Source organism: Vipera berus, assembly GCF_964194415.1.
Source record: "Vipera berus genome assembly, chromosome: 2".
NCBI lineage: Eukaryota > Metazoa > Chordata > Lepidosauria > Squamata > Viperidae > Vipera > Vipera berus.
In genome coordinates, this window is record NC_138203.1 from 277,960,370 (window position 1) to 277,980,633 (window position 20,264).

The window sequence follows — 20,264 nt, forward strand, 5'->3', positions numbered from 1 at the left end:
CGGTTAGGACAGGCGTGGGGGTCGGGGCCACAACACTATGCGTAGGACAGGTTGAACAGCACTTTAAAAAAAATGTAAAAAAAAATGTAAAAAAGCACGTTTTTTTACTAACCTGCTTTCAGCTGCATTCTCTTTCTCCATTCACTTCTCAGCCTTCGCCACTCATTTGTGGGACAAAAAATAAAAGTTCCATGAGACTTTATAACTTCTCCTGAGATCTCGCGAGGAGTTAGAAAGTCTCATGGAACTTTTTTTTCTTTTTTACCGATACTCCCACAAACATGTGGCGAAGGCTGAGAAGCAAACGGAGAAATGGAATGCAGCTGAAAGCAGGTTAGTAAAAAAAATGCTTGGGGGAGGTGAGGGCATCTGGGCGAGGGTGCCAACCTTACCCTGCATGGTGGTGGGAGGGTTAATGGCATGCGCGGGGGGCCCAGGAGGAGCTGCGCAAAACAGGTGGAGGGGAGGCCAGGCAGATTGCGGGTGGCGGCAGCAGTGGCGGCACAGCGTGGAAGGCGAACATGCACGTGAGCGGGACAGATTCCAAGCGCATTCCGAGCCCCCTGCTCGGGGCTTTCGAGCGCCTTCCGAGCGCCCTGTGCGGGGCTTCTGAGTGCCTTCCGAGCCCCCTGCTCGGGGCTTTTAAGCACCTTCCGAGCGCCCCACGTGGGGCTTCCGAGCGCCTTCCGAGCCCCCTGCTCGGGGCTTTCAAGCACCTTGCAAGCGCCCCACGTGGGGCTTCTGAGCACCTTCTGAGCCCCCCGCACGAGGATTCCGAGCACTACGCGCGGGGCTTCCAAGCGCCTAGCGATTTCTCCAGTGGAGGGATTTCTCCAGTGGAGGATGCCAGCAATACAGGGTGGGGCTGCAGGCAAGGAAGGGAAACCCCTTCTCGGAGCATTCGGGTTTGGGGAAAACCCCTGCCCCACCCCCTGCCTTCTCCTTTTTTGTGCAAGTTGGAGGAGGAAGGAGGAGGCGCAGAAGCAGCGGGCGAGATTGCAGCCCAGCCCAGAGAAGGGGAAGAGCCAGTTGGAGAATGCATCTTTCTCCCCCCCCCACCCCTGGAGGGAGAAGTCCCCCTTGCATGCCTGCCACCCCGGCAGTGCCACATAACAGGTTGAGGACAAAAAACTCCTGACCCAAAAGAAGATGGGCGAAGAAAATGGGCAGCCTCGAAGAAGAGGGTGCTATCTAACGAAATGAAATTCTGTGGTGAAAAAAGTAAGGTTCTACATTTAGGCAGGAAAAATCAAATGCACAGCTATAGTATAGGTGGTTCCTGGCTCAATAGTAGCAACTGTGAGAGGGATCTCGGAGTCCTAGTAGACAACCACTTAAATATGAGCCAGCCGTGTGCTGCAGCTGCCAAATAAGCCAACACAGTGCTAGGCTGCATTAACAGAGGGAGAGAACCAAGATCACGCGAAGTATTAATACCACTGTGGTATTACTGTGGAGTGCTCCTTAACAGCCGGGGAGCGTGCGCGTGCGCAGGACTGCCCTGCCGGCTCCCGCCTGACGCCGGACGGCTCTGCCGATGCTGCCTCAAGAAGGAAGAGCGTGAGGCGCCCGCCATGGCTCCCCGAGGACTCCTTAGGAGCCGGGGAGCGCGCGCGTGCGCAGGACTGCCCTGCCGGCTCCCGCCAGATGCCAGCCTGCCCTGCTTCCTCCACAGTGAGAGGGGAGGGCGTGCCTTAACAGGCTCGCTGATTTTCCGGCGTATAAGATGAAACATCTTGAAAATCATCTCAAAAGTTGGGGGGGTCGTCTTATACGCCGGAAAATACGGTAAGGAGCGGTTGCTGGAATTGGGTATGTGTAGTTTAATGAAGAGAAGGGTGAGGGGTGACATGATAGCAGTGTTCCAATATCTCAGGGGCTGCCACAAAGAAGAGGGAGTCAAGCTATTCTCCGAAGCGCCCGAAGGCAGGACAAGAAGCAACGGATGGAAACTAGTCAAGGAGAGAACCAGCCTAGAACTAAGGAGAAACTTCCTGACAGTTAGAACAATTAACCAGTGGAACAACCTGCCTCCAGAAGCGGTGAATGCTCCAACACTGGAAGTTTTTAAGAAGAGACTGGACAGCCATTGGTCTGGAATGGTAGAGGGTTTCCTCCCTGAGCAGAGGGTTGGACTAGATGACCTCCAAGGTCCCTTCCAACTTTATTGTTATTGTGGGAGCCTTCTCTTCATTTCACCCCTGTCCAGCTGCATCGTCAAGTATCGCTTGGAGAGGATCCTGGGAGCCACCAGATTGCTGGGCCCCCTCATGCTGTTTTGCTTTGAGGACTTTATGCACTCTTTCCCCCAGGGGGCTTTAGCACTGCTCCAACATCTCAGCTCCAGCTGTTGCCCTCCAGGTTGACTTTCTCCCATCTCAACTTCCAGGCAACTCAAAGGGCAAAAGATGGGATGGCTGGAATTGGAGAAGGTTTGTGGGTGGTCCCTTTCCTATTTTCAGGAAGTCCTGCTGCCCCCACTTCCCTGAACACGGCGCTCTCTCGTCTAGTTGATTTCCCAGGTAGACCGTCCTATCAGCAAACTTGGGAATGCAGCGAGTGCTTGTCTCTGATTGGCCACCTCTCTCAATCCACCAGGCTGGTGCTTCTTTTGATTAAATGGCTCACTTTTGCCTGGTTTCTTCCCTGGCTGAATACGCTTCTGGTTGTTTCCTTCTAGCCCGTTTCCTTTCAGGAGGTTGCTGTCTGCTTCTCCGAAGGAGAATGGTCTCTCTTGGATCCCGGTCAAAGAGTCTTGTACAAGGAAGTGATGCAGGAGAATTATGAAAATGTGACCTCTCTCGGTAAGAATCCCTGGGTTTTTGTTTCTTTCTTCTACTTCCAGATCTGTTGGGTTCCAGCTCCTTTCGTAGCCATCTAATTGGCTGAGGTAACATCCTGGAAGTTGCTCAGCAGAATCATAGAATCCTACGATTCGAAGGGACCCTTAAGGTGTCAACGCTGCTAACATCGAATGTTCTTGCTTGACAAACCTTATTGCATTCTACAAACCTTATTGCATTCTTTGACCAAGTGACAAAACTAGTGGACCAGAGGAATGCTGTAGATATAAGATATTACTTGGACTTCAGTAAGGCATTTGATAAAGTAGATCACAACCTACTACTTGATAAGATAGAAAAATGTGGGTTAGACAGCATCACCACCAGATGGATTCGTAGCTGGCTGACAGGCCGTACTCAGCGTGTGGTCCTCAATGGAACTGCATCTACATGGAAGGAAGTGTGTAGTGGGGTGCCCCAGGGCTCTGTTCTGGGCCCAGTGCTCTTCAACATCTTCATCAACGATTTGGATGAGGGGATAGATGGGGAACTCATCAAATTTGCAGATGACACCAAGCTGGCAGGAATAGCCAATACTCCAGAAGATAGGCTTAAGATACAGGAGGATCTGGACAGACTTGAACACTGGGCACTATCTAACAAAATGAAATTCAATGGTGAAAAAAGTAAGGTTCTGCATTTAGGCAGGAAAAATCAAATGCACAGGTATAGTATAGGTGGTACCTTGCTCGATAGTAGTAACTGGGAGAGGGATCTCGGAGTCCTAGTGGACAATCACTTAAATATGAGCCAGCAGTGTGCTGCAGCTGCCAAAAAAGCCAACACAGTGCTGGGCTGCATTAACAGAGGAATAAAATCAAGATCACGTGAAGTACTAATACCACTTTACAATTCCTTGGTAAGGCCACACCTGGAATACTGCATCCAGTTTTGGTCACCACGATGTAAAAAAGATGTCGAGACTCTAGAAAGGGTACAGAGTAGAGCAACAAAGATGATTGGGGGACTGGAGGCTAAAACATATAGGGAACGGTTGCTGGAATTGGATATGTGTAGTTTAATGAAGAGAAGGGTGAGGGGTGACATGATAGCAGTGTTCCAATATCTCAGGGGCTGCCACAAAGAAGAGGGAGCCAAGCTATTCTCCAAGGCACCTGAAAGCAGGACAAGAAGCAACGGATGGAAACTAGTCAAGGAGAGAAGCAACCTAAAACTAAGGAGAAACTTCCTGACAGTTAGAACAGCTAACCAGTGGAACAACCTGCCTCCAGAAGTGGTGAATGCTCCAACACTGGAAGTTTTTAAGAAGAGACTGGACAGCCATTTGTCTGAAATGGTATAGGGTTTCCTGCCTTAGCAGGGGGTTGGACTAGATGACCTCCAAGGTCCCTTCCAACTTATTATTATTATTATTATTATTATTATTATTATTATTATTATTATTGTTGTTGTTGTTGTTGTTGTTGTTGTTGTTGTTGTTGTTGTTAGTTGCGAAGTCGTGTCCGACCCATCGCGACCCTATGGACAATGTTCCTCCAGGCCTTCCTGTCCTCTACCATCTTCTGGAGTCCATTTAAGCTCACGCCTACTGCTTCAGTGACTCCATCCAGCCACCTCATTCTCTGTCGTCCCCTTCTTCTATTGCCCTCAATCTTTCCCAGCATTAGGCTCTTCTCCAGTGAGTCCTTCCTTCTCATTAGGTGGCCAAAGTATTTGAGTTTTAGCTTCAGGATCTGGCCTTCTAAAGAGCAGTCAGGGTTGATCTCCTCTAGGACTGACCGGTTTGATCGCCTTGCAGTCCAAGGGACTCGCAGGAGTCTTCTCCAGCACCATAGTTCAAAGGCCTCAATTCTTTGGCGCTCAGCCTTTCTTATGGTCCAACTTTCACTGCCATACATTGCAACTGGGAGACCATAGCCTTGACTATACGCACTTTTGTTGGCAGGGTGATGTCTCTGCTTTTTAGTGTGCTGTCTAGATTTGCCATGGCTTTCCTCCCCAGGAGCAAGCGTCTTTTAATTTCTTGGCTACAGTCCCCATCTGCAGTGATCTTGGAGCCCAGGAAAATAAAATCTGTCACTACCTCCATTTCTTCCCCATCTATTTGCCAGGAATTGAGAGGGCCAGATGCCATGATCTTGGTTTTCTTAATGTTTAGTTTCAACCCAAGTTTTGCACTCTCCTTCTTCACTCGCAACAAGAGGCTCTTTAGTTCCTCTTCACTTTCTGCCATTAGAGTGGTATCATCTGCGTATCTTAGGTTGTTGATGTTTCTTCCGGCAATCTTAATTCCAACTTTTGATTCATCTAGCCCTGCCTTTCTCATGATGTGCTCTGCATATAAGTTAAATAGGCAAGGCGACATTATACAGCCTTGCCGGACTCCTTTCCCAATTTTGAACCAATCAGTGGTTCCGTGTCCAGTTCTCACTGTTGCTTCTTGGTCCGCATATAGATTTCTCAAGAGACAAATAAGATGGTCTGGTATGCCCATCTCTTTAAGGACTTGCCAGAGTTTGTTATGATCCACACAATCAAAGGCTTTAGCATAGTCAATGAAGCAGAAGTAGATGTTTTTCTGGAACTCTCTAGCTTTCTCCATGATCCAGCGTATGTTAGCAATTTGATCTCTAGTTCCTCTGCCTCTTCGAAATCCTGCCTGTACTTCTGGTAGTTCTCGATCCACATACTGCTGGAGTCTAGCTTGTAGAATTTTAAGCATAACTTTACTAGCATGAGAAATGGTGCGATAGTTTGAACATTCTTTGGCACTGCCTTTCTTTGGAATTGGAATGTAAACTGATCTTTTCCAATCCTGTGGCCACTGTTGAGTTTTCCAAATTTGCTGGCAAATTGAGTGTAGCACTTTTACTGCATCGTCTTTTAAGATTTTGAATAGCTCAGCTGGAATACTGTCACCTCCACTAGCTTTGTTGTTGCTCAGCTTTTCTAAGGCCCACTTCACTTCACATTCTAGGATGTCTGGCTCGAGGTCAGTGACCACCTCATTGTGATTATCAGGGACGTTAAGCTCATTCTTGTATAGTTCTTCTGTGTAATTTTGCCACCTCTTCTTAATCTCTTCTGCCTGTGTTAGGTCCCTGCCATTTTGGTCCTTTATCATGCCCATTTTTGCATGAAACGTTCCCTTCATCTCTCCAATTTTCTTGAAAAGATCTCTGGTCCTCCCTATTGTATTGTTTTTTTCTATTTCTTTGCATTGTTCATTTAAGAAGGCATTCTTATCTCTTCTAGCTATTCTTTGGAATTCTGCATTTAATTGGGCATACCTTTCTTTTTCTCCCTTGCCTTTCGCTTCCCTCCTTTCCTCAGCTATTTGCAAAGCTTCCTCAGACAGTCATTTTGCTTTCTTGCATTTCTTTTTCTTTGGGATGGTTTTGGTTGCTACCTGTTGTACAATGTTGCGAACCTCTGTCCATAGTTCTTCAGGCACTCTGTCTATCAGATCTAATTCCTTAAATCTATTTGTCACCTCTACTGTATATTGAACAGGGATATGATTTAATTCATACCTGACTGGCCTAGCGCTTTTCCCTACTTTCTTTAATTTAAGCCTAAACTTTGCAACAAGAAGCTCATGGTCTGAGCCACAGTCAGCTCCTGGTCTTGTTTTTACTGCCTGTATAGAGCTTCTCCATCTTTGGCTGCAGAGCATATAGTCAATCTGATTTCTGTGTTGACCGTCTGGTGATGTCCATGTGTAAAGCCGTCTCTTGGGTTGTTGGAAAAGAGTGTTTGCTGTGACCATCGTATTCTCTTGACAAAATTCTATCAGCCTGTGCCCTGCTTCATTATGTACTCCAAGGCCAAACTTGCCTGTTATTCCGGTTATCTTTTGGCTTCCTACTTTAGCATTCCAATCTCCCATGATGATAAGGACATCATTTTTGGGTGTTAGTTCTATAAGGTGCTGTAGGGCTTCATAGAACCGGTCAATTTCATCCTCTTCAGCACTGGTGGTTGGGGCATAGACTTGGACTACTGTGATATTGAATGGTTTGCCTTGGATTCGAACTGAGATCATTCTGTCATTTTGAGGGTTGTATCCCAGTATTGCTTTTCCTACTTTTTTATTGACTATGAAGGCTACTCCATTTCTTCTGAGGGATTCTTGCCCACAGTAGTATACCTGATGGTCATCTGAATTAAATTCACCCATTCCTGTCCATTTTAGTTCGCTGATACCTAAGATGTCGATGTTTAGTCTTGTCATCTCTTGTTTGACCACATCCAGCTTTCCTTGATTCATGGATCTTACATTCCAGGTTCCTATGGAGAAAGAATCTTTACAGCATCGGACTTTCCTTTCACCACCAGACATATCCACAGCTGAGCGTCCTTTCGGCTTTGGCCCAGTCGCTTCATTCTTTCTGGCACTACTAGTACTAGCCCTCTGCTCTTCCCCAGTAGCATATTGGACGCCTTCCGACCTGAGGGGCTCATCTTCCAGCGTCATATTGTTTTGCCTTTTGGTACTGTCCATAGGGTTTTCATGGCAAAGATACTGGAGTGGTTTGCCATTTCCTTCTCCAGTGGATCACGTTTTGTCAGAACTCTCTGCTATGACCTTTCCGTCTTGGGTGGCCCTGCACGGCATAGCTCATAGCTTCATTGAATTACGCAAGCCCCTTCGCCACGACAAGGCAGTAATCCATGAAGGGGATTATTATTATTATTATTATTATTATTATTATTATTATTATTATTATTATTATTATTATTATTATTATTAGAGATGAAGATTTGTCTGAAATGGTATAGGGTTTCCTGCCTTAGCAGGGGGTTGGACTAGATGACCTCCAAGGTCCCTTCCAACTTATTATTATTACTTATTATTATTATTATTATAAGCAGCTGTTTCATATGTTAAAACTTGTGTATTGCTTTAAGAGATAGGGTTAAGGCTGGGAGGAGGAAGATTGTACCTCAAGGCCCTCTGAAATTAAAGAAGATAAGAACTTGGGTTGTCTAACGGAAGAGAAACTAATTCTTTAAGTTAATTGGAGAATATGATTAATGACAAAAATAGGTGGAGAATTGTGTTTAATATATTGTGCAAGGGGGCGGAGATTTATTTATTTATTTATTTATTTATTTATTTATTTATTTATTTATTTATTTATTTATTTATTTATTTATTTTCTACACCACCCTTCTCCCGAAGGACTCAGGGCGGTACACAGGGCAATGAAAATACAATAAAAATACAATATACAAAAGTTAAAAATAAGATTAAATAGAACTAGCCCATTACAATAAATAATTAACAATTACTAATTAAAATACCCCAAACCCATTAGACCAGGCCGGCTTGTTCAAATAGGTAAGTTTTCAGATCACGGCGGAAAGAGCGAAGGTCGGGAGCCATCCGGAGCTCAACTGGTAATTGATTCCAAAGGCCTGGCGTGCCCACAGAGAATGCTCTCCCCCTGGGGGCCGCGAGCCGGCACTCTCTGACCGGCAGCACCCTGAGGAGGACCTCTCTGTGGGAGCGCACAGGACGAAGGGAAGATGACGCCGGCAGCAGGTGCTCCCGTAAGTAATCCGGACCCATGCCATTTCAGATTCCAGCTTCCTTCAAGCAAGCATTTGCCGGTGTATTGGGCTAATAAAGGACCTTTAAGGTAAACAATGCCTCAGAGTCACTTGAAAAGCTCATACGTCGGAAACTTGACGTAAGGGTTTTCTAGTCCATAAGGATTTTCCCTCTTGTCCTTGGGGCACTGTGGAGAATTAACCCCAACCTTCTTCCCTTCGAATATTGCAAGACTGATGTCTCTCCTTAGCTTTTGCTTTTTTCAGCCGTTCTTCATCGGATTTACAGGGAGTCCTGGCCGTGCTTTTTGACCTCTTTCCGAATGAGCTAAGTGTTGTCATGTTTGGCGAGCAAATTTCCTAAACATACTCTTAAAATCCAAGAGTTTGGGGGAAATGAAGAATCCCTGTTTCTGCCCAGAACGAATTGACTTAGATTTTTCCCTTGTTGGAGAAGGAATGGCAGAATGTGGGGACGGAGCCAAAACTGGAATCAGCCTAGAATCAGTACATAGCCACAAATGGTCTTAAGTCCAACCCCTCTTGAATTCTGTTGACCCTTATCTAGTGCGAAAATAGTGCTATCCGTTAACTTGACTAGATTCCTGTGCATAGGCATGAGCAATAAGTCAATTTAATGGGTGGCCCTGATATTTCGAGCCTGACATTACCCTTTTCAGACAGAATTAGGTTTCAGAGATAACTACAGGGGTGCCTACAATAAAATCTTGATTGTTGTTGTTGTTAGCTGCGAAGTCGTGTCCGACCCATTGCGACCCCATGGACAACGTTCCTCCAGGCCTTCCTGTCCTCTACCATCTTCTGGAGTCCATTTAAGTTCACGCCTACTGCTTCAGTGACTCCATCCAGCCACCTCATTCTCTGTCGTCCCCTTCTTCTCTTGCCCTCAATCTTTCCCAGCATTAGGCTCTTCTCCAGTGAGTCCTTCCTTCTCATTAGGTGCCCAAAGGATTTGAGTTTTAGCTTCAGGATCTGGCCTTCTAAAGAGCAGTCAGGGTCGATCTCCTCTAGGACTGACCGGTTTGATCGCCTTGCAGTCCAAGGGACTCGCAGGAGTCTTCTCCAGCACCACAGTTCAAAGGCCTCAATTCTTTGGCGCTCAGCCTTTCTTATGGTCCAACTTTCACTGCCATACGTTGCAACTGGGAAGACCATAGCCTTGACTATACGCACTTTTGTTGACAGGGTGATGTCTCTGCTTTTCAGTGTGCTGTCTAGATTTGCCGTGGCTTTCCTCCCCAGGAGCAAGCGTCTTCTAATTTCTTGGCTGCAGTCCCCATCTGCAGTGATCTTGGAGCCCAGGAAAATAAAATCTGTCACTACCTCCATTTCTTCCCCATCTATTTGCCAGGAATTGAGAGGGCCGGATGCCATGATCTTGGTTTTCTTAATGTTTAGTTTCAACCCAACTTTTGCATTCTCCTTCTTCACCCGCAACAAGAGGCTCTTTAGTTCTTCTTCACTTTCTGCCATTAAAGTGGTATCATCTGCATATCTTAGGTATGGAGACGTATTATAAAAAAGGTCCTTCTTCACGAGTCATTTTCCTGCCCCCCCAAAAAAAATAGTTAAGAAGTGGCACTCTGAATACTATTTCTTTTACCTTACTGTGCAATTTGTATGCCCTTAGAAAGCCAATCAGTGAACAGTTGCCTCAGTTAGAACTGTCAGACCTGCCACCACTTAAACTTCTAAACAGAAAGAATCCTTGGCTCCATTTGCTGAGAAAGGCATAGTTTTATTACAAGTCAAGTGTACTGTAGTAGTAAAAAGGTAAAGGTAAAGGTTCCCCCGCACATGCGTGCTAGTCGTTTCCAACTCTAGGGGCCGGTGCTCATCTCCGTTTCAAAGCCGAAGAGCCAGCACTTGTCCGAGGACATCTCCGTGGTCATGTGGCCGGCATGACTAGACGCCAAAGGCGCACGGAGCGCTGTTACCTTCCCACCGTAGTGGTCCCTATTTTTCTACTTGCATTTTTATGTGCTTTCGAACTGCTAGGTTGGCAGAAGCTGGGACGAGTAACAGGCGCTCACTCTGTTACGCGGCACTCGGGATTCGACCCGCCAAACTGCCGACCTTCTGATCGACAAGCTCAGCGTCCTAACCCACTGAGCCACCGCGTCCCTTATTGCAGTAGTGCTTAGCCATAAATGAGAATCTCGCACCAAAATCCCTAAGTTCAACGTTTCCCTCTCTTATCTGCCTCCCATCGCTGAAACCCTCCTCCCCTCAATGACCAATCCGGTTCAAGTAAGATGTTTTCAGAACGGTCATTTCAAGCATAGGTTGGTATTTAGCTGCCTTTGTCTCCCAGCCGGGTGAAGTGACCTTTAAGTAGCATCTCGGGGACATACAGCAGTTACTTTCGTTTGCCCCCAAGCATCCACCCTCCCCAGAGTTCATGGCATGGTAGCGAAGTGTAAGGTGACGGGGCAAAAGACATTTAATACTACTTCTATTCTATACTCGCGTTGCCTTTACATTGCTGTTGCTCATTTTATGCTCAGACGTATAAGATGGTTCAATAAAACATTTTATTTTCTCGGATTTTATTTTTGTACTAGTTCTCTCGCTCACCGGTTTGGGTCCAAACTCCTGGATGGAAGAAGAAGACCAAGCTGTTTTGGGACTACGCTCTCAACTTTCTGAGAAAGGGGACAATCAGGAAGTCGGCATTACAGGTGGGAAAAATGAAGCTATGGATCATGTTAACATCAGCTTAGGGTAGACTGTCCCCAAGAAGACAGGAATCTGCCCAAAGGCTGCGTTTGCAATTGTTTGAATGGGAAATGATGGGGATCAGCAAAGGAACTAAGTAAGGGTCTATATTTAGGCAAGAAAAACCAAATGTACAGGTATAGTATAGGTGGTAACTTGCTCAATAGTAGCAATTGTGAGAGGGATCTCGGAGTCCTAGTGGACAATCACTTAACTATGAGCCAGCAGTGTGCTGTAGCTGCCAAAAAAGCTAACACAGTGCTAGGCTGCATTAACAGAGGGATAGAATCAAGATCACGTTAAGTACTAATACCACTTGACAATGCCTTGGTAAGGCCACACTAGTTTTGGTCACCACGATGCAAAAAAGATGTTAAGACTCAGAGTACAGAGAAGAGCAACAAAGATGATTAGGGGATTGGAGGCTAAAGCATACAAGGAACGGTTGCTGGAATTGGGTAGGTCTAGTTTAATGAAGAGAAGGGCGAGGGGGGACAGGGTAGCAGTGTTCCGATATTTCAGGGGCTGCCACAAAAAAGAGAGAGTCAAACTGTTGTCCAAAACACCTGAAGGCAGGACAAGAAGCAACGGATGGGAACTAATCAAGGAGAGAAGCAACCTGGAACTAAGGAGAAATTTCCTGACAGTTAGAACAATTAACCAGTGGAACAACCTGCCTCCAGAAGTTGGGAATGCTCCAACACTGGAAGTTTTTAAGAAGAGACTGGACAACCATTTGTCTGAAATGGTATAGGGTTTCCTGCCTGAGTAGGGGGTTGGACTAGAAGACCTCAAAAGTCCCTTCCAACTCTATTATTGTTATTATTATTGTTAACCTGCAGCTAACAAAGGGTGTTTTCCTCTGCTCTGGCTTGCTCTAATTTTGCATGAGAGGTAGGATGTTTCAAACTCGAAGTCATATCTTTCCGATTCAAAGTGTCGATGAAGTTTCTCAGTGATAAGGATGTGCAGAGTACCTCTTGAGCTAACAAGAGCTTGCACAGAAAAAAAGAATACTGAGAGTAGTCAAGTTTACGCAGCAACCACACAGATACACTGAGGTGTGTAAAAAATTTTTACTTGTGGAATAATACAATAGCACAGTCCAAGAAAAAAAAATCAGTCCAGGTCATAAATGAGTAAAGAGATGATAGCAAATAACATTAGTCCAAGGATTATCCAATACAAAATCTTCTTACCAGTCGGTAAGTCAAAACACAGTTCTTCAGGTTTAGCAAACAGTAGCAAACCCACAAACCACAATAATCAGTAAGTAACAGCAAACGTAACAGAGAGAAAGAAGCTATGTCTCTAGCTCCCTCTTATGGCCGTTGGAAAAACAGTGTTGGCCAATCATCACACATTTAAAGTGATACAATACAGTTCTATTACAACAATACAATCATAGTTTATTTATATTGCCAACCCAACCAGTTAGGCCATAGTCATCTACCTAACACTCAGTCACCCAGCTAGAGTTGTCTGGAAATTGAGTCATGGCAACTGGACTTCTTTTCGTGTTGATTCAAAACATTGCGCTGCTTATCCAAGAAGAAGCTGCTTCTCTGAAGAAGCTACTTGGATAAGCAGCAAAACATATTAACCGACAAGAAAAGAAGTCTAAAACAGAACAGAATAACAGAGTTGTAAGGGACCTTGGAGGTCCAACCCTAGTCCAACCCTCTGTTCAACCAGGAGACCCTATACCAGTGATGGCGAACCTTTTGGAGACCAAGTGCCCAAACTGCAACCCAAAAGCCACTTATGTATAGTCGGGTGCTGGGTGGGTGTGGCCCATTGGGTGGGCGTGGTAACGGCAGACTGGGTGGGACTAAAAAGTTCAATCAATCAATTCCAACTTTCCGAGATCTTTTTTTTTTCCTGCGAGAAGTTGAAATTGATTGATTGATTGAAACTTTGTTTTTTTTTGCACATGGCGTCAGAGGCCTAAAGCGAAAAGGTTTTATAAAACCCAGCTGAAAGTCTAGGACTGGGCCGATGGCGTGCATGCCCACAGAGAGGGCTTTGCGTGCCATCTGTGGCACCCGTGCCATAGGTTCACCACCACGGCCCTATATCATTTCAGACAAGTATCTGTCCAGTCTCTTCTAAAAAGGCCCTAGTGACTACTTCTGAAGGCGAAGCTGTTCCACTGGTTAATTGTTCTAACTGTCAGGAAATTTCTTCTTAGTTCTAGGTTGCTTCTCTCTTTGGTTAGTTCCCATCTATTGCTTCTTGTCCTGCCCTCAGGCTGTTTGGAGAATAGCTTGACTCCCTCTTCTTTGTGGCAGCTCCTGAGATATCGGAACACTGCTATCCTGTCCCCCCTCGCCCTTCTCTTCTTTAAACTACACTTACCAAATTCCTTGGACCATAAGAAAGGCTGAGCGCCAAAGAATTGAGGCCTTTGAACTCTGGTGCTGGAGAAGACTCCTGCGAGTCCCTTGGACTGCAAGGCGATCAAACCGGTCAGTCCTAGAGGAGATCAACCCTGACTGCTCTTTAGAAGGCCAGATCCTGAAGCTAAAACTCAAATCCTTTGGGCACCTAATGAGAAGGAAGGACTCACTGGAGAAGAGCCTAATGCTGGGAAAGATTGAGGGCAAGAGAAGAAGGGAACGACAGAGAATGAGGTGGCTGGATGGAGTCACTGAAGCAGTAGTCTTGAGCTTAAATGGACTCCAGAAGATGGTAGAGGACAGGAAGGCCTGGAGGAATGTTGTCCATAGGGTCGCGATGGGTCGGACACGACTTCGCAGCTAACAACAACAACACACCAAATTCCAGCAGCCGTTCCTTATATGTTTTAGCCTCCAGACCCCTAATCATCTTGGTTGTTCTTTTCTGCACTCCTTCCAGAGTCTCTACATCTTTTTTATAACATGGTGTCCAAAACTGGATGCAGTATTCTAAGTGTGATCTTACCAAGGCATTAGCAACGTCCATTTGCCATGGCTCAACTTACAGACTGATTCAAAGTGATTTGAATTTAAAGCACTTTGCATACCCTTAAGAAATAGCTGGAAGTGATAAGCTCTGATAGCCTAGTGCGAATGAGCTAAATCGCTTTCAGCTCCTATATGAGATTTGGGTGTCAACTAAATCCTGGGGTGACCAATGGGGTGAACTTACTCACTGAGTTTTTTTCTCCCCCCCCCCCATTGTTTATGGTAGTATCCCAGGAGCAAGAGAAGAGCAAGGAGAAGGGAAAGACAGAGGAAGAGATGGAGAAGGAGAAGTCAGAGAAGGAGAAAGAGAAAGAGAAGGAAAAAAAGGAGACAGAGAAGGAGAAAGAGAAGGAGAAGAGGCAGAAAGAGATGGAGAAGATAGAGAAAGAGAAGGAGAAGATGGAGAAGGAGAAAGAGGAGAAGAGGCAGACGGAGATGGAGAAGATGGAGAAAGAGAAGGAGAAGATGGAGAAGGAGAAAGAGGAGAAGAGGCAGACGGAGATGGAGAAGATGGAGAAAGAGAAGGAGAAGATGGAGAAGGAGAAAGAGGAGAAGAGGCAGACGGAGATGGAGAAGATGGAGAAAGAGAAGGAGAAGATGGAGAAGGAGAAAGAGGAGAAGAGGCAGACGGAGATGGAGAAGATGGAGAAAGAGAAGGAGAAGATGAAGGAGAAAGAGAAGAAGAGGCAAAGGGAGAAGGAGAAGGAGAAGATGGAGAAAGAGAAGAAGAAGAGGCAGACGGAGAAGGAGAAAGAGGAGAAGATGGAGAAGGAGAAAGAGAAGAAGAGGCAAATGGAGAAGGAGAAGGAGAAGATGGAGAAGGAGAAGAAGAGGCAGATGGAGAAGGAGGAGAAGGAGAAAGAGAAGGAGAAGAGGAAGATGGAGATAGAGAAGATGGAGAAGAAGAAAGAGAAGAGGCAGACGGAGAAGGAGAAGATGGAGAAGGGGAAAAAGAAGGAGAAGAGGCAGACGGAGAAGGAGAAGATGGAGAAAGAAAAGGAGAAAGAGAAGGAAAACAATCTCCAGCCAGCAAATGTTGAGGAAATGGTAGCTCAAGGTGCTTTGAGAAAAGACGCGGGGCTTCGCCCAGAGGAGCCCACAACTTATCCTCAACGCAAATCTGAAAGACAGAGGGAAGCTGGACAAAGGACCAGAGAAGAGAAATCAATTCTTTCTCCCATTGACCAACAAAATACCAGCGAAGTCCTCCTTCGGCCAGGAATCGGCAAAGGAAGGAAACCAAAAACGTGTCCCAAATGTGGGAAAGTGTTTAATCAGGGTATCCCCTTTCTGAAACACAAGCAGATGCACCAAAGGACCACCCCCTATCAATGTTCGGATTGCGGGAAGGTCTTCAGCCAGCCGTCCCATCTTACCGAACACAGGAAAGCGCACAAAAAGGAGAAACGGTTCAGCTGCTCCGACTGCGGGAAAACCTTCCACCGGAGCTCCCATTTCTATTCCCACCAACGGACCCACCGGGGGATCAAACCTTTCAAGTGTTCGGCTTGTGGGAAAAGCTACACCCGGATGCCCGACCTTCGGAGGCACCAGAAATCCCACACGGGTGAGAAGTCGCACAAATGTTCCGACTGCGGGAAGAGCTTCGGCTTGTACTCGTCCCTCGTCAAGCACGAGAGGATCCACACGGGAGACAAGCCGTACAAATGCTCCAGCTGCAAGAAGAGCTTCTGCCAGAGGACCCACCTCATTGTGCACAGGAGAACCCACACCAAGGACAGGCCCTTCAAATGCTTGCTTTGCGAGGCCGGCTTTGTTCAAAAGGCGCACCTGATTTCTCACCAGAGGTCCCACACGGGAGAAAAGCCCTTTCGTTGCCACAGCTGTGGCAAAAGCTTTAAGCGCAACTCCACCCGCGTGAAACACGAGAAGAGGCACGAGGAGGAAAGCGTGGAGCCTTCACTTCCTTGCAGCCTCTCCCCGTCACGTGGTCCTCCAAGACCAGACTGGAGGTCCAGATTGAGAAATGTGGGAAGACTTGAAAAAGCTGCTGCTTAGCCCACTTCTTAGCAAAAAAAGAGATGGAAACGAGAATGGCAAGTCTGACCGAGGGATAGCTTGGACAGGATTTCCCAGTTAATTTTGGGAAACCTGAGAGGAACAGTGGGAGACCTCAAGTAATGTCTGGAAAAGTCGACGCTAGAGGAAGGGAAGGGTTATGACCACGGAGATACTCAGCCCTCCAAGTCACGGTTGTCCCAAAGGTGCTTTTTTCAGGAGGCAACTGGATTTTCTTGTTTTTCTTTTTGCAGACGCTTCACTTCTCACCCGAGAAGCTTCTTCGAAGAAAACAAGAAAGTCCAGTTGCCTCCTGAAAAAAAGCAGCTTTGGGACAAGGGTTAGGGTTTGCCTTTCTTCTCTCCTGGGTCACTTCCTGGATCAAAATGGTGCGTCTTCCCTGCCAAACTGCAAAGAGATGCAAAGAGCTGGGGAAAAGTCCTGGAACAGGTGTCCTCCGCTCATTTTTCCACCGCAAGCCTCCTACCAGCTTTGTAGGATTTAAATCGGGGAAATTACTTTGTGGAGAATGGGTTAGACGACTCTGTTCAGATCCGTCTTGAAGAATCTCGGGTTGATCTTTATGCACAAATTATCTCCCAAACATTGAGCAATTCGGTGATTGACTAGGATGTGGAAGGAAGGAAGGAGAGGGAGGAAGGAAGGAAAAGGAAGGAAGGAAGGAAGGAAGGAAGGAAGGAAGGAAGGAAGGAAGGAAGGAAGGAAGGAAGGAAGGAAGGAAGGAAGAAAGGAAAGTGAAGTCCCATCCACACACATGTGGAGTCCAGGCAGTGCATGAAACCACACACACACATGTGCAACAAAGGTCGTAAAATGGGGCAAACACACTTAGCAAATGTTGCACTTAGCCACATCAATTTTGCCCTCAACTGTGGTCCTAATTCAAGGACTACTTGTACGTTACGACATCCTATGCATGTACAAAAGGGATAGAGAGCTGCTGCTTTCCACATTTGGGCCCTGCATGGACCTCCGGAGTCTCTTGTGACTTTTGGTGTTTGGTCTTCCCAACACCACTAAACAAATAACTGGCTTGGATTCAACTCTGGAGTTTATTTCCTTCAGTTTGACTTGAAGGGACATGGGTACCCAGCCACCTTGATCTCGTTTACTGTGTTGGGTGAATCCCATGAATTGTGACTTATTCAGCACGCCAGGGTTCAGCCGTGGAGTAGCACGATACGTGACTGTATCCTATTTATTCATTTCATCCTAACGTAATGAGTAGAAAGCAGTTTTCTGGTCTGGCGCTGAGTGGATAGAAGTCTCTCTTCTGCTCAGCTTTTGAGGAGACTGAAAAGCTTCACAGCTTTATAGCTGCATCTCTTTTGGAAAAAATTAATACTGTACGTGCATTCTGTTGCTGGATTTTTTTTTCACAAGCGGGCCAGTTTTATAGAAGAAGGAATGTTTTGACCTGTAGAAATTGCAATAACTTGATTCTAGTGGCCTTTTTGTATGAACTGTCATAGAGAAGATGTTAGAAAAGTTGGGATTTAGGCAGCTAATTCTAAATGACATCAGGACTAGACCACAGATTCAGGCTTTATTAAATTTCAAATTCAAGGGCCCGCATATTAGATCTGAAGGCGGCTGGCACGAAGCAAAACCAATGGATTTACTGCTCAGGGTTGGAGAGTTATTAAAATGCCATTTTTAAAATCTAGCTTTCAATTGGACCGCTCTTGAATGTAGCCACTCCCTTGTGATGAATCGGAACATACTGTAGCTTGAATTAATTATAAATATCCGATGACCATTTCATTATATGCGTTCTGTACGGTACGTTTTTAATTGTCCCGTATTTCTCTGGGACGTGGTGGCTCAGTGGGTTAGGACGCTGAGCCTGTCGATCAGAAGGTCGGCAGTTTGGCGGGTCGAATCCCGAGTGCCACGTAACAGAGTGAGCGCCTGTTACTTGTCCCAGCTTCTGCCAACCTAGCAGTTCAAAAGCATGTAAAAATGCAAGTAGAAAAATAGGGACCACTACGGTGGGAAGGTAACAGCGTTTCGTGCGCCTTTGACGTCCAGTCATGCCGGCCACATGACCACAGAGACGTCCTCGGACAAGCGCTGGCTCTTCGGCTTTGAAACGGAGATGAGCAGCGGCCCTTAGTCGGAAACGACTAGCACGCATGTGCGGGGGTACCTTTACCTTTACCTATTTCTCTGGTAGCATCTTGTAAGTGAAGGATCCTTGTTACGATGCCAGTTCGTTGCCTCTTGGTAATTATATGAGTTTGTGCCTTGATCCGAGGCAATCGATTCAAGGATGTGTACAGAATTGTCCTCGACTTACAACATTTTGTTTAGTGACTGTCCAAAGTTACAACAACAGTGAAAAAAAGTGACATGACCGTTTTTTGACAAGACCATTGCAGCATCCCCATGATCAGGGGTAGGTCACCTTAGCCCTTTTATGACTTGTGGACTTCAACTCCCAGAATTCCTCAGACCATAAAAGGGCCAAGACCCCTGCCCTATACCAGGGGTAGGCCACCTTGGCTCTTTTATGACTCGTGGACTTCAACTACCAGAATTCCTGAACCAGCCACACTGAGGGGAAAGGGAGAGGTTTCCAAGCTGAGCCATGCTGGCTCAGGAATTCTGGGAGTTGAAGTCCACGAGTCATAAAAGAGCCGAGGTGGCCTACCTACCCCTGGTCTAATGGTCATCTGATCAAAATACATATGCTTGGCAACTGGCATGTCTTTATGAAGGTTGCAGTGTCCGGGGGTTGTGTGTGTGTGTCACACAATCCCCTTTTGCGACTTTCTGACAAGCAAAAAGTCCATGGGGAAGCCAGTTTCACTTAACAACCGGGCTACTGACTTAACTGCTGCAGTGATTCACATAACAACACCATGGGAAGAAAAGTCGCAAAAGTGGGGCAAAGCTCACTTGACGAACTGTCTCACTTAGTCACAGAAATGTTGAGCTCAATGGTGGCTGTAAGTCAAGAACTGGTTGTACACTGTAACTTGAATTAATTATAGTATCCTATAATCCATTTCGTTATAGGCGTTGTGTACAGTTACGTGTCTTCTTGTTTTCACCTTGTCCATGTTTTTAAGTGTACTGTACTTCTCTAGTAGCATCTTGTAAGCACAGGATCCTTGTTACAATGCCAGTTGCTTGTCTGTTGGTAAATAAATGGAGTTTCTGCCTCCATCCGAGGCAGTAAATTGAAGAGGGTGTGCCGCTGTATTCCTTTCTGTTTCTTTTCTCGGCTAAATACAGCATCTTCCCATTAGAATAACAGTTTGAGCCTTTGGCACCTCTCCATATGTCAAAGACACACTGTTGTGCTCCAGAGAATGCCTCTGCGGTGTCTTTACACCACAAAAAATTCCCGAACGTCCCTTAAAGCAGTGCTCCCCAATTTTCCCAGCTCTGTGGGACTAGCACAGGGGTAGGCAACCTTGGCTCTTTTATGACTCAGGGACTTCAACTCCCAGAATTCCTGAGCCAGCCACGCTGAGGGGAAAGGGAGAGGTTTCCAAGCTGAGCCACGCTGAGGGGAAAGGGAGAGGTTTCCAAGCTGAGCCACGCTGAGAGGAAAGGGAGAGGTTTCCAAGCTGAGCCACGCTGAGGGGAAAGGGAGAGGTTTCCAAGCTGAGCCACGCTGAGAGGAAAGGGAGAGGTTTCCAAGCTGAGCCACGCTGAGGGGAAAGGGAGAGGTTTCCAAGCTGAGCCACGCTGAGGGGAAAGGGAGAGGTTTCCAAGCTGAGCCACGCTGAGGGGAAAAGGAGAGGTTTCCAAGCTGAGCCACGCTGAGGGGAAAGGGAGAGGTTTCCAAGCTGAGCCACGCTGAGAGGAAAGGGAGAGGTTTCCAAGCTGAGCCACACTGAGGGGAAAGGGAGAGGTTTCCAAGCTGAGCCATGCTGGCTCAGGAATTCTGGGAGTTGAAGTCCACGAGTCATAAAACAGCCAAGGTGGCCTACCCCTGGCCTAGGCCGCTTTATGACTCGTGGACTTCAACTCCCAGAATTCCTGAGCCAGCCACGCTGAGGGGAAAGGGAGAGGTTTCCAAGCTGAGCCGTGCTGGCTCAGGAATTCTGGGAGTTGAAGTCCACGAGTCATAAAACAGCCAAGGTGGCCTACCCCTGGCCTAGGCCGCTTTATGACTCGTGGACTTCAACTCCCAGAATTCCTGAGCCAGCCACGCTGAGGGGAA

General features: G+C 46.5%; 1 protein-coding gene across 7 annotated transcripts in view; it reads left to right on the forward strand.

Annotated features, from left to right (window-relative positions):
- The window catches only part of LOC308661159 (uncharacterized protein), a 46,214-nt gene extending 26,943 nt beyond the window's left edge, over positions 1-19,271 (forward strand). For 4 of the 7 annotated variants that reach the window (XM_081315970.1, XM_081315969.1, XM_081315972.1 and 1 more), the window contains 3 exons: positions 2,681-2,804; positions 10,946-11,062; positions 14,274-19,267. In XM_081315970.1, coding sequence (XP_081172096.1) covers positions 2,681-2,804; positions 10,946-11,062; positions 14,274-16,066 — 2,034 coding nt within the window. In that variant the 3' untranslated portion in view covers positions 16,067-19,267. Of the gene's footprint in view, positions 1-2,680; positions 2,805-10,945; positions 11,063-14,273 lie in introns of all 7 variants that reach the window. The other 3 variants (XM_081315975.1, XM_081315974.1, XM_081315973.1) reach the window with 3 other exon arrangements.
- Positions 19,272-20,264: the final 993 nt, after the last annotated feature.